The sequence below is a fragment of the Cinclus cinclus genome, chromosome 13 (genome assembly GCF_963662255.1).
Source record: "Cinclus cinclus chromosome 13, bCinCin1.1, whole genome shotgun sequence".
Lineage (NCBI taxonomy): Eukaryota > Metazoa > Chordata > Aves > Passeriformes > Cinclidae > Cinclus > Cinclus cinclus.
In genome coordinates this window covers 13,473,598-13,486,988 of record NC_085058.1, presented here as the reverse complement: position 1 = coordinate 13,486,988, position 13,391 = coordinate 13,473,598, and the positions used below count along the sequence as shown (strand labels likewise).

General features: G+C 43.9%; 1 protein-coding gene across 1 annotated transcript in view; it reads left to right on the top strand.

Annotated features, from left to right (window-relative positions):
- The window catches only part of ARNT2 (aryl hydrocarbon receptor nuclear translocator 2), a 68,190-nt gene extending 64,539 nt beyond the window's left edge, over positions 1 to 3,651 (top strand). The window contains exons 17-18 of the mRNA XM_062501196.1: positions 1,058 to 1,194; positions 3,553 to 3,651. Coding sequence (XP_062357180.1) covers positions 1,058 to 1,194; positions 3,553 to 3,651 — 236 coding nt within the window. The remainder of the gene's footprint in view (positions 1 to 1,057; positions 1,195 to 3,552) is intronic.
- The last annotated feature ends 9,740 nt before the right edge of the window (positions 3,652 to 13,391 follow it).

The window sequence follows — 13,391 nt, the reverse complement described above, 5'->3', positions numbered from 1 at the left end:
GATTGGGAAGAACCAGATACGTACAGCTTGATCCTCTCCTGTGAGAGGGAAACAGGAAGAAGAGGGGAAAAAATAACTGGAGCAGTTACAAAGAAAAACATTATCAAGAAAAAAAAGGAAGAAATGTTTGGAGGAAAAGCATAAGCCTGGTGGCAAGCTTTCTGAAATGCTAATTCTTAGAAGGAGATACTGTAACTAATGAATGGAAAATAATGCAAAAAATAATATAATTAAGTGGCAGTCTGCAGAAGTGCAGGGTAAAATAAATCCAGCTTAAGTGTAATCTGTTACTGTACTCATGAAAAATGTATGTGTAATAGGTAACCAAATTAATGTCTGGCAACATGCTTTTTTTCTGGTGGACCATTTAGAAGAAATTAATCACCTTGAAATCATTATTTGAAGTGTATTTACAACAAAGCCTTGCTATTCATGTTACTCTGTCAAATGTAGATGGCCTGAGACTTTTAGGAAAGTATCACCATATCGACAGGATAATAATTTGCTATGAACTGCATATTAAATGAATCACTTTGCAGATGTATCACTGGAGGACAAGACAGTCCAGCAATGCCTGTATTTAATCAGCAAGGCTGTAGTCTGTTGATCATAGTGTTTCTACATCTGCTTTAAAAAATCTTGTATCTGCGTACATGATTCTTAGATGAGTACCAAACTGCACCCATTGCTCCACAAGAATTCAGTGATTTTGAGGAGAAACAGCATTCAGATGGTGAAGTTTGGTTTTTTAAGTGAAATGAAAAATACTCCTTATTATTGATTAAAAATTGGGGAGATGCTTGAAGATGGTTTTCCAGTGCCTGGCTCACCATTTCACTGTGTTTTGCTCTGGGCAGTTTATAGCTGTGCCGCCGTGGCCCTGAGCTTTGCTCTGGGGCTGAAACTCTCTCCAGCTTCCTCCTCCTAGGGCTGCTGTCACTCAGGGCCTTTCTCCAAGGCTCCTTTGCAAATCCAGGCACTGATGGATGCCGCCCAAAGCAGGCAGATGTTTTGGAGGAGCTTCTCTCTGACTTCTGCCTTTTCTTCCCCCATCCAGCTGAAGGTGGCCAGAGCAGTGGGCAGTTCCAGGGGAGACCTTCCGAAGTGTGGTCGCAGTGGCAGAGCCAACACCACAACCAGCAGAGCAGCGACCAGCACTCACACCCACAGCCCAACCAGACCGAGGTGTTCCAGGTGAGGAGTGCTCAGAGAGCCCAGAGTCCCCCTGATGACCCCTCAGTTCTGAGAGTTGTGGCCCTTGAGCATCAGGGTCAGCAGGGTCTGGAGCACTTCCCTGCTGCAGCGTGCTGCCACAGGCCTGCACTGCTCTCCTTAGCTACTCAGGTGGTTTGGGTTTCTGCCACACAACGGCATCTTTGCTGATGTAGAACACTGTTCTGCCATCTCTTTGCATCCTATATTTAGGGCTTTCATCTTTTGCAGAGAACCCGTGAAGTATTCCCAAGTGGAGTGTCTTTCTTATCCTCTGCTGGCCTCTGACAACTCAAGTTCCATTAGATATCAATGTCATTCTCTTTGACATTGTTCAAGCAGGAAAGGGGTCTGATACTGCACAGAAGATAGTGTACAATAATTTTTTTAAGGTTAAACCCAGTCAGATATCAGATAGGTGGTAAACAGTCATCTTCAACTATCTAATTAACTCTAATTCTGAGTCGACTACAGATAGCAAAGACCTACTGTAGAGTAGGACTTCATAACATGAATGAGCAATGACATACCTGTCCTTGTGTAACTGGTTTATAAATTAGAGGAAGAAGACAGTTTACAAGGAAGCAATGCAGACAAATTCAGGAAAGACAGTTCAAGCCCCAAGCAAGGTTTAGAAGCGGGGCGCCTCCTTGTCTTTTGGGAAGTAAATTCAGCTGCAAGACTGGGCTCGTGTACAGCTGCTTGCAAGAATGCTGCAGAAGAGCTGTGAGCATGGGAATATTGCTGTGTGGATGAACCATTGCTCTCACACAAGATCAAACAGCAGCACTTCATCTGGAATAGCTGCCTGTCTGCATCCTCTTAGCCCACGGCCCAGACAAGATTGGTCTGTTGCATCTCTTTGTTTTAGCAAAGGTTAATTGCTATCCAAGAGGATATTCAGGGTAATTCCAGTGGACCTGATGCAGCATGGTTTGGTGGCCAGCAGAGACATGGGGCTCCAAGCAGTCTTGATTGTTTCTTAACAAACTTCTCACGAAGCTGGTGGAAGGGAGCACCATGGGATCATAGGAGAGCTGGGCTTATCTGCAGAGCTCTTGGAGGTGAGCGTGCTTTTGGAAGGAATTAGGATAATAGCTGGATGGGATAAGAAACTTGGATGAGTTTAAAGGCCTCCGAGAAGTTGCTTGGATTGTGCCCAAAGTCAGCCCTGGGTTAGCTGGGCTTAAGGAGGGAAGCAGACTCAAGAGGAGACCTTGCTGGATCTGTGCCTGAGGAGACTTTGCCTCAGAGGCCCCAGCAGCAGAAATGCCTTCAGAAATGGAAATATAGACAGGAGGGAGCAGCTACAGCTTCCCTTTGGCTGGGAGAGAATGTGGGAAAACATCAAATAAGTCCAAGTTTGGGTCAGAAAATGAAGGCTGGCAGCTGCTGGCAGCTCAGACACTGCCAGTTGTGTTCACAGTCTCTCTCACCACATTGACAAGGATGCTGTGAAGATTTCAGATGGATTTTAATCAGTCTTTATTTTGGAGGAACTTCCCAGTATGCAGCAGCTCTCAGTTCTTTCACAGAGCAGATCCCGTGAGCTTTCTTATTTGTTTTTTTTCAGTTTTGTTTTATTGTGAGGCTAATGAGCCATCCCTGGCAAGACTTGGCTTTGTGGTAAGAGCTTATTATTGTAAGAACTAACAGGAAAAGCAAGCGTAAACTCTGTTTTTCCCAGCAAGGGATGTCTTTTCCCTGTGGCTTCAGTCTCCGGCTGAGAGGAAAGGTTGAGTGTTTTTTGAAGGCTCCTGCAGAGACCTCACTTGGCTCAAGACACGTGAGAGCAATTACCACAAAATCCCATTTCTCCTGGGAAGTTCCTGCTGTTTCCTTTACCTCTGTACATTCATGAAGGCTGCTTGGGCACCTTGCTAGATGGGGTGGATGTCCAGTCTTGAGTGTTCCCCAGAGCAATGCTGCATGAGGAAGTGAGACCTTGCCCAAACCCATCCTGACACAGCTGGAGCTGCAGTGTGGGAGATGTTGTATACTCCTCATGCAGAGAAACCGGAGTTGGCTTCTCTCCATACGTAGCTCCCATTCCAAGGGGAGCTGTTTCAGTCTGAGAGGAGTAGGAGGCAGCTCAAATATGTTTTATTTTAGAGGAGCAATCCAAAACTTCTGCCCTGTCCCACCTCTTGTTCAGAAACACTCCAGCAAAATAAAAGTAGCACATAAACCTTAGCCCAGCCCTCTGCACAGGTCTGGTTTTCACCTTATCTAAACTTGGCTTTTCTTGATTTTACACTGAGAAGATGAACAGGAAGCAGTTTGTGTCTGGATAATGTGTTGGCAAGTGAGGCTTCACTTTGATTTTTCCTTATCATGCAGGACATGCTGCCGATGCCGGGGGATCCAACACAGGGCACTGGCAATTACAACATTGAAGATTTTGCTGACCTGGGCATGTTTCCACCTTTTTCCGAGTAGCTTGTGAAGCAGAAATGGAAGTTCTTCTCCAAGGCCATTTCAGTGTAATTTTGGCGCTGCTTTTTCTGTGTTGCATTTCTGTAGAAGCTACTAAACCAGAAGACACATTTCTCACATTTCAGATAGTGGTGTAGGGCTTGCTCTCTCTTCCTTGGGGTGCATCAGTGCCAACAGAAGAGCTCCAGCACTTGTTAGTGTTCATTGACAGCTCCATTGGGGTTTTTTTTTATTATCATCTACCTCAGAGATAAAAATTTTGCTTGTTTAAAAAAAAATAAATCTCTGAGTCTCAAATATTTGAATGTGAATGATACATAATATTTCCTTTGAATGGTAATTTTTCAGTAGATAACAAATTAACAAAGACTAACAGAGAAAAGGTAAGGTCGTGTCTCCTTATGGTGCCTACCGCTCAATTTCGATGCCTTGCTTTAAGCTTAAGTTTCTGAAAGCAGACACAGTATTCTGTTTTCTTTGATTCTTGTAGGTTTTAGGTCACTTTAAATGTTGAGATTAAGCAACTTAATGTAGGCCTCTCTCACCAGAAGATTCAGCTCTGCCTTTTCTAACTTAAACTTGAATGTGTGTACATTTTGGTACTTTATGTATATCTTGTGCTGTATGAAGTGATTTCCTGTACTGGTTTCTTTTACCTTTACAAAGGGTCCATTCTGGAGTGTACTGAAACGGTTGATGATGTATGTGAAGGATTTGAATATCATGGGAGTCTCCATCACTTCACATAGATGTTCTTACTTTTAATTCAGGTGGTTCTCTATTCAGAACAAATACTTACATAAGCTATTCGTCTGGTTTTGCACTGAATTGAGGCCTATAACCTTGTACATTTCTCACTGGCTGCTTTAATTATTAGTGTTCTTGCTTTCCCAAAAATATTGCCTCTTAAAAAATGACTGTAAACACATTGAGATTGCATTTTCTATATTAGCTGCATTTCCTTTCTGTGAAGTACTTTTTTATACTGTGAAACCTCACATTTTAACAGTGCAAGGTGGTGGCCTGTTACTAGGGAATCATTCAAGCTCATTTGCTGCAAGCAGTGAGATGGTTTTGTAGTGTATATTTTTTTTAGAGTGGGTTGGTAATAGATATTGATTGGGCTATTGTCCACTGCATACACAGTGATAACTTGAATTTTTGCTTGGATTCCCAAGCAAATGCTTCTGTTAAACCCTGTTAACCCTGTTCCGTTAAATATGGGATTTTCAGCTTACCAAGGTTGTTGAGGACTCTTGACTGCTCTGAATGCTGTGTGCTTTTCCACAGAGGTAAGTCAATCACCTTCCTCTTGGGCAAGTCACCTGCCATATGTCTTCATCAGAGATGTGGGAGGAATCTTTTTGTTCAGTAGCTCATGTGCATGATGAGTTACAGAGGTTGGATTGTAAGGATTTTATCCTAATCGTTTCTTCTGGGATGGGAGGTGAAAGAATCATTCACCAAGCCCCGAGTTCCTGCGTGCAGGTTGTTCATAACCTTCGAGGTTGGGTGTTGGTAGGCAGCCTCTGCGGAGGAGGAAGGGGCAGCTTCTCTCAGCTTTTGGACATTCAGGGGCCATCACAGACCTTGAAAGAGCAGCCCCAGGGCATAGCCCCCATCCAGAAGATCTCAGTGTGTGCGGCAATTCTTGGATTTCACAAGATTAAGTTCTGCCCTCCCATAACCCCTGTTGAATTCCGGGGTGTCTCTGAGTGGGGACACAGTGCACATCAGCACAGTCTGTATTTTTGGGATAACATCCTGGGGAGCAGGCAGGCCCTGCCCCACAGCCTGCCCTGGCCATGCAGGTTTCAGGTGAGTGTGGCCCAGGGACACGGCTGGCACAGCTGGGGCTGTGCCCATTGACACTGTCCCAGCCTTGTCCCAGAGCAGCATGTCGTGTTCAGTAGCCAGGAAGAGTCCTTCTTACTATTGCTCTCACTAAACCTGGGACCAATCTCTTACCCTATGTGCAAGTGGGGCTAGGGAGTCTTTTTTTAGGACAGTTTTGTATATCTCTAGATGAGGTACTGAAGAGGCCTCAGATCTCCTGGTCTGCACTTGCTTCACCAAATCACTGAGAACAAACAAAAATCTTCCTGTCTCTTCTCCCCTGGAGATCAGGAAAATACCATCTTAGGTGAGCAAGCCATGTGCTTACGCAGTGTTCTTTTAAATACATGGATGTTTATTCTCTTGTAGCCATCTCCTTTTCCCCTCGTGCTGCTCAAATAAATGACTGCTCATGGAATTGGAGAGGCAAAGCTCTGCTGCCTCAGAGTAAAGTTCACTAAGAGGTGCCTGGATCCTGCACCAGTGAGTGAGGTGCTCAGTGTCTGTGCAGGGTTTTGAAATGAGCTGCTTACAAGGGAGGGAGCAGTAGGTGAGCAGTTTGTGTCTCTGCACAGAAGATGCTTGACATGATAAATGTCGGTTGTTCTGAAATTTTTATAAATTTTTCTGTAAAGTGAATAATGAATTCAGTGAAAAAGTGCTGTTCCTGTGTTTTATTTTACCCAACAAGCTGCTCAAAGTATATTTATAGTTTATTTTATTTCCTGAATTCAATTTAAAAATAAGGTTTTTAAAGTAATTTTCTTTCTCCTGACATCAGCAATGATAGCTTCCTCAGTGTGTCGTGGGTTTTATACTACTGGAGAAGGCTTCCCGTGTACAGATTTTGGTTGTGCAGTTCGAAGTGCACTGTTAGAAGAAATTCAAGCATCTCTCTTTTTCTTGTTGTTTTTTTGAAGTCAGTACGCCTGAGGGAATCAGAGCATGGACAGCTTCTCACCTTGTTGACTCCTCCTGCCTTTCTGGTTGGGAAAGGTGATGGCTGCTCTGTTGGGGGCAGTGTGGATGGTGCCCAGGTTGGTTTGGCCTTTCCCTGTCAGCCGTTCCTGTTGTGCCAGCCCGAGCCAGCACTTTATTCTTGGCATTTCCACCCTTGCCCTGCTCCTCTGCCATTCCTGGCCATCCCATCTCCCCCAGCCCACGTGGGGGGCTTTGGGCTTCCATTCCCGAGCCGGCAAGGAGGGAGCAATTAATTAAGGAGGAGTTTGGCAACTCTGTGCTCTGGCCCCGCTGTGCCCGTGCCTGCTGCTCCCAAAAAACCACCCCAGGTCTTGTGGCTGACAGAGCTGTGTCGCCTTAGCTGTGCTGTATCTTGTGTTTGGTTACTAAAGCAACTTAACTTATCCTGTAGCCGCAGTTATAAGGTGCATTGGGAATGCCAGTTTTTATTACACGCTGTCAGTGTAGCTTTGTTGGCACTTTGGCTTCTAATCTCCAGAATTTCATAGGTGGTGGATTTCTAATTTCTTCTATGGGTTTTGTTTTTTTTTTTCTAAGCTGGAAATAAAGCTGTGATTTCTGATCGAACTGTTGCAAACACAGTGTTTCTTGAAACTGAATCTTTTGGGTTTAAAACTAATAGAGTAAGAAACTGCAAATAGTGGTGGTCTGGGTGAGTTATTTCAAGGAGCAGACATGGAGACAGTTTTAGATAATAAAATATTGATATTCATTTATTCAGTCAAACAATCCAAGACTCCATCACATTACTTGTACAAATGCTACTGGCAGTACCTACAGTGATGCTTTAACCAGATAGTTCCATTTGTAGCTTTGTTGCCTTTTCTTTTCTTTTCTTTTGAAGTACAGTATGAAACTGTAAATACTTCTTGCAGAACTGCCTTTTTAACTCTTAATTACTTTTGGCACAGTGTTAAATAGTGTTGGATTTACCCAATTGCTATGACATATATTTTTATACATAGGTGTACTCTTTTTTCGAGAATAATACAGCCATTTTGTCATTAATGCCTTATCGGTGTCATACTGCTGTTGCTCTTTGTTTGCAAGGTATCGAGTGGACTAATTTCTAGTTCAGATATTTTCACTTTTTCTGGCAGTGCTCAAGTTTGGCTTCAGGTGATTTTTGCCAGAGCCCCATTTTTCACAGTTGTTAACTGTGAGAAGAAGAGAATGTGGGCTTGGGCTTGTTGCTGTTAATGGAGCAAAGAAAAGGTGATGGCATCTAATTGTCTTTAAAAGGTCAGTCTTTTCCTACTCTAAACCAGAGTGCATTTCATTAAACTGATGACTGTGGTCCCTGATTACTTTGTGTAGATTAATGGTCTTTAAAAAACAAAGGGAAAGAAAAAAAAAAAGGAAACAACTCCAAAAATGGGCTTCTGTCATTGTTAGGCACTTGGTTATGTATCTGTTTAAACTCTTCATATTGATGTGAAATTGTGCTGTGGATAAAGTGTATTTTGTACCTCTGAATGTTCTATATTTATGACTAACAAGTACAGAATCGGTTGTGTGTATGTATAACTAATAACTGCCTTTTTAAATTTCATTAAAATAAAAATGTCATGAGCTGTTGTTAATTTCTGTCTTTCTGTAAATAAGTAAAATATGCTGTTGGGAATTGTCAAGTAAGAAATAACCCTGAATTATGAGAATTATATCCGTGCCAAAAATCAGAAGATGAGGCATTGATCTTTGTCCTTGAAATCTCCTCCAGTGCTGTGTGGTTGGGGACAGGATGTTCCCCTTTTATCTGTCTTGTAAAGGCCATCCAGAGGGAGCAGGAGAGGAATGGTAAGTTGAGAGCTCAACTTTTAGAAGTGTTCCAGAAAAACATTATAACAGCCTATTCTACTGATGATGCTGAGGTGTGTGAATTGGTGTCTGTATTGTAGAGAGTTTCATTAGAACACAGTTGGTTTAGAGCTAGCTAATTCATGGTCTGGGGCAGTATTTATTCACTCCCTGGGGTGGTATCACAGTGGTTTCCTTGTCTACCTTTTGGTCTCATTGTTTAAAGTTAAAAACACTTGTATCCTTGCCACAAATGTTCTGGTGACCTTTTCAGATTGCCTATGTAAGGCATATTTGCCTTTCACTGTGGGTCTTCATTGCATTTATATTGTTATTTCTTTGTCGACTTGTTACTTTGTGAGCAGGATTTACCTTGCTCATAAATCCAAAAAGCTGGTGACTGTGCCATGGCAGGAGCTGAGGACACTGTACTCCAGGGCCTGCATTCCTGGCACAGGGTAGGTGGTGTTTCCACAGCTCATACTCCATTTTTAGGGCTCTGCCTGTGGAGAACAGGCGTGGGCTCTGCTGGGACCTGGCCAAGAACTGGGGCACTGGGATGGGATTAATCAGATGCAGCCACCAGCCCCCCTGCTCTGCTGGGCTCTGCTCACTGTGTGCTCATCCCAGAGACACTGGCTGGTCAGTGAAAATGGGCCATTTCTGCTGTTTTGTTGTGAAAATTTGAGTTTCAGCGAAGTGCTGTTCTTGTGGCCTTTGCTCAGGTGCTGGTGAGCATCTCTGATGAACGGGCATGTGCCAGACCTTGAGCCCCTTTGGAAGTGCAGCTGCTTTCATCCTGGCAGTTCTTTGCTGCTTTTCCGGTGCATTTTAATAGGTTTATAGTTGCTTTTGAAGAACATTATCCCAACAGAAAGGCACACACAGAATGGGTGTTGCACCCATGCCAAGCAGGGTACAGTGTAGCTGGGCTGTTTTAAGATCCCTCATAGCATTCCTTTCATGTGGGTCATCATTAACTGTGCTCTCCCGTGCTAAATCAAGTGTACTTCTGGGCACAGTGGTGATAGCTGGGTGTGGGAGTGCTGGGAGATACTGATTTTGGTGTGGAATCTGGGTTTGGAGATGCTGGATGTGGAATGGTGCCACGTGTTTGGTCACTGATGGTCTCAGCAGGACACTGTGGTAGCAATCCATCCAGGCTGGCACGCAGGCAGAAAATGCAGCGAAGGCTCACTGTGTCACCACACTCACCATCTTTGCCTCTATCAGCTGCCACTAATGAGTCATAACAACAGGTCAAGTCTTCATTATGGTGATAGAAATACATTTTTCTTTATTTTTCCATGGGAGCTATTTCTTAACCACATTTCTGCCAAAATACCATAATGGTTCAGGAAGTGTTGCTGATTTAATTTTCCTAGTTTCTCTCCAAGTTGTATATAACAGGGACAGGTACAGGATGAATTCTTCCATTCTTTTTTACCAAGTTTCAGCATATTCCTCTTTGAAAATACTTGGCAGCATCTTTCTTCAAACTTTGTGGTCTGTCCCACATAAAATGAAATGGAATTGCTTGAGATGTATTAATGGATTTGGGATCATATCCAGGGGTTGCTAGGGCATCTTTTCATTAGCTCTGGAAAAAATTATCTTCTAATTATAGACTGGCACTAAATACTAATATACAAAATGTGCCATTTGGGACCCAGTTTAAGAAAATGTCACTGCTAGGCTGACCCTGGGCAATGCAGCAGTGCAGAAGTGCATTGCCATGGCTTTTGCAGACAAAAGTGTAAGGGCTGTACACGCACCACTGCAATGACAACTGTGCAGACAGAGCCTGGGGACAGCCCCAGCTGCAGCTTTGGGCTTTCCCCAGTACACACACCCCTTGTAAGAGATCACCCAACACTTTGGTGTCCTGCTGCCTGATAAAAATAGCAAGTACCTCTTTTCAGTTAGGAAGGTGAAGTTTTAAATACTTGGAGTGTTTTCAAAAACAAGAAGCAGTGCAAGGTTGAAGTACTTTGGTGCATTCTGTCATCCCAAACATGTTTTGGGTGGCTCTCAGAGCCTCCCCCCAGTCTCTGCCCATCCCTGGTTGTGCTGTGGCTAATGACCCTTTCCTTGGAGCTCAGTGCAGTTCTGTGTGTGGCCCTGATGGGAAGTGGCTTCAGTCCACAAAATAAAATCACAGGATAGATATTTTCCATTTAGCACTGGAATTACTGGTCTGATAGACCCATTGCCACTGAGGACCAAAGATTTTGAAGACCTGAGTTGCTGTTTTGTTGTCTGGGGCCTCCAGTTTGCTAAATTAACACACAAGGTGAGACACTGCCCTGGAACTTGTAAACACAACCCACCGCCTTCACTGCAGTGCATGTAAGAGGGGGCAAAGGCTGGATAATAACACTTCCCAATCAGTGAAGGAGTTTGTCCAGTGGAATTGTCCCAGAAGCAGCCCTCCTCTCCCTGCATGTCATTTCAACACCTCCTGGGTGTGATGGACCAGGGATACCAAACCCTGGGTCGCAGAGAGATTGTAAATGCTGCGGGATTCCTTCCTTCATTGAAATCACACTCAAACAAATGTTACATTCTTTCTGGTTCACATAATTCAGAGCAAAAGTCATCAGGAGGCAACACTGTACAGTGCTGCTGCTGAATTAAATTATATTTCATTTTGAAATGGGGCTGTTAATGTATGTATCCCATCCTTCTACTGTTGCCTGCTGATGCCTTCTCCAGGCACCAAGAGAGCACAGAGTACTCTGAAAATCTGGAGCTGGTTGAGATAATTCAGGCTGGTCCCTGGATGTGAGGGACAGCACGAGTCAGCTTGCTCCAGCATGCTCTGCTCTGGGAAATGGGAGTGACGTGTGGAGCTCACCTGCCTGAGAGGTACCTGGAGACACCAGCTCATGACCTCCCCACAGTGTCCCCTTGGCACAGCTTGCAGAGGTGGGATTGCATTCCTGGACCTCCCCCCAGAGCTCTCCAGGATGTGACTGCTCAGCCAAGCAGAGCTCCTGCATGGCTCCTGTTCCAGAATGGAAAAACTTACACTGTAGTGAAAGAAAGTCTGGGTTTGGGCAGTGATTTTGTGCAGTGTCAAGGAGTGATGGCCTCTTCAATACCAGGCCTATGTGTCATCATGGCTGTCTTTTGTAGTCAGGAAAAATTCCTGCCCAATGATTTACTTGGTGACGTAGGAAGGGATCTTTGTCATTGTACCACGAAGCTCAAACACTGAATGTTTACATCCATTCTGATATGGCACGGAAAACTACCAAGGTGTCTGACTGAACAGTGTTTGGATTTTCACCTATGAAACCCTGAAAAATAGATGTTTGCAGTTTTGTGTAAAATTTGCAAATTGATACCTTGATAACTTGAAATGCTTATCTTTGTCTGTTTAAAAACTGCATTTGATGGGGTTGAGGAAAAAAAAAAAAAGTATTCATTTAAATTTGTGAAATTCCTATTAGAAATTTTAATTATTGAAAAATTATAAAGCATTGTGCACTTCTTTTAAGCCATATTGATGCCCCCAGTGCACAGAGATGCTTAATCTAATGGAGTTCTGAATTGGAGTTTATTTAGATTCTTCACATATTTTTTGTGACCTCTGTAACTTAAGGTCGGAGACCTCCGCAGGGAGTCAATGGAAGTTGTCACTTTAATCATTTTAGTTCTAAAGGTTCATCAAACTTACGTGAATTGACCTAAATTTTCATATCCTGCTGGGGGAGTGGGGTTCTGCACTAACCTGCCAAGGCTGACCTGGATATATCAGCTGGTAATGAAATACTGGAGCAAACCCACTGAAGCAAGTGTCAATTATATAAATAAGGCTACTAAAAGGCAAAAGTCTTAATTCAGTGAAAGGTAACATTTGCTATTTCTAGATCACTGTAGATAACACAGCACTTCATCACAGAACTGTCGAGCTCAGGCAGCAGATTTCCTTTGACAGGTTTGTAAAATCCCCATTATGTCCCTTGCACCACCATGTCAGTGAAGGGTGGGTGGATTTTTGTACTAATGTTGATAAGGCAATTTTACAAGACTATTTTTAACACCAGCCAAGAGTCCAGCATTGAAAAAGAGAACTTTATTAGCAGGGGTAGGAATGTCAGATAACAGATTCCTGTTTTCCTCTTGGTTTTGTGCTTGTTCTCCCATAGGGAACATGTTTCACAGCCATTTAAAACACTGGAGCTGAGCTTCTAGCAACAAGTCCATTAATAGCTCCGACTTCCAGGAGGTTCTAAAACTGGGTTAAAGATACCCTGAAGGCACAAATTTCTCTGCTGTTTTAGTCTGCCATCCAGAAAAGAAAATGCTTCTCTCAAAAAAGAAAAGAAAAAAAAAAAAGCTTCTAGTTAATTCAGTTGTTTCTGTGAGAAAGTAAATGCTGTTAGATTTGTTGATTCCCTGTCACCTATGAAATTGAGGTAAAAATGGTACTTTTTTCAGCTGTGCCCAGAAATGCCACTGAAATAGTTTGCAGTTTCCTCTGTTTCCTCACCAGACTGAGCTGGGCAGTGGAGGAGGAGAAGGTCTGATTGCTGAACCCCAGGTCACAGCAGGGCTTTGCAGCCACAGCCATGATGTGCAGGAGGTGCAGTTTGGACATCTTCTATCACTTTGTGGGAAAAGGCTGCCAGAGGTCCTGCTGTCTCCATCCCTGGCTGACCAGGTCTCAAGCTGGGGAGAGCTCTGCTTTCCCAGGAGGTCCATGTGGAGCTGTACCTGCAGTGTTCCTGGGATCCAGGGGGGTCAGCTCCAGCCCTCGGCACAGCCACAGTGTCAGAGAAGCATGAGGACCCTGACATGTTTTCTGACCCTGAGTCAGTTAAAAGGTCCATGTGGCCTCCTCAGCCAGGCAGAGCTGCCCCAGGACTGAACATCCATGGCCTGCAAACACCTCCTCACCACTGACTCATCCTTTCCCCATATCCTGAGAAAGTGCTCTGCACCACACCACCTCTCGGATGTTCTGCTGTTGAGCTGTTCTTACACCCATCCTTCTTGAAGCAGCAGACCAGGTCTCTTCTAAAGTGACTCGAGTTGTTGACTAACGTCCCCTGAGGTTGCTGACAAAAGCCCAGACAGAGTCTATCAGCATAGCCAGTCCCTGAATTCTGCAAAGAACTTTA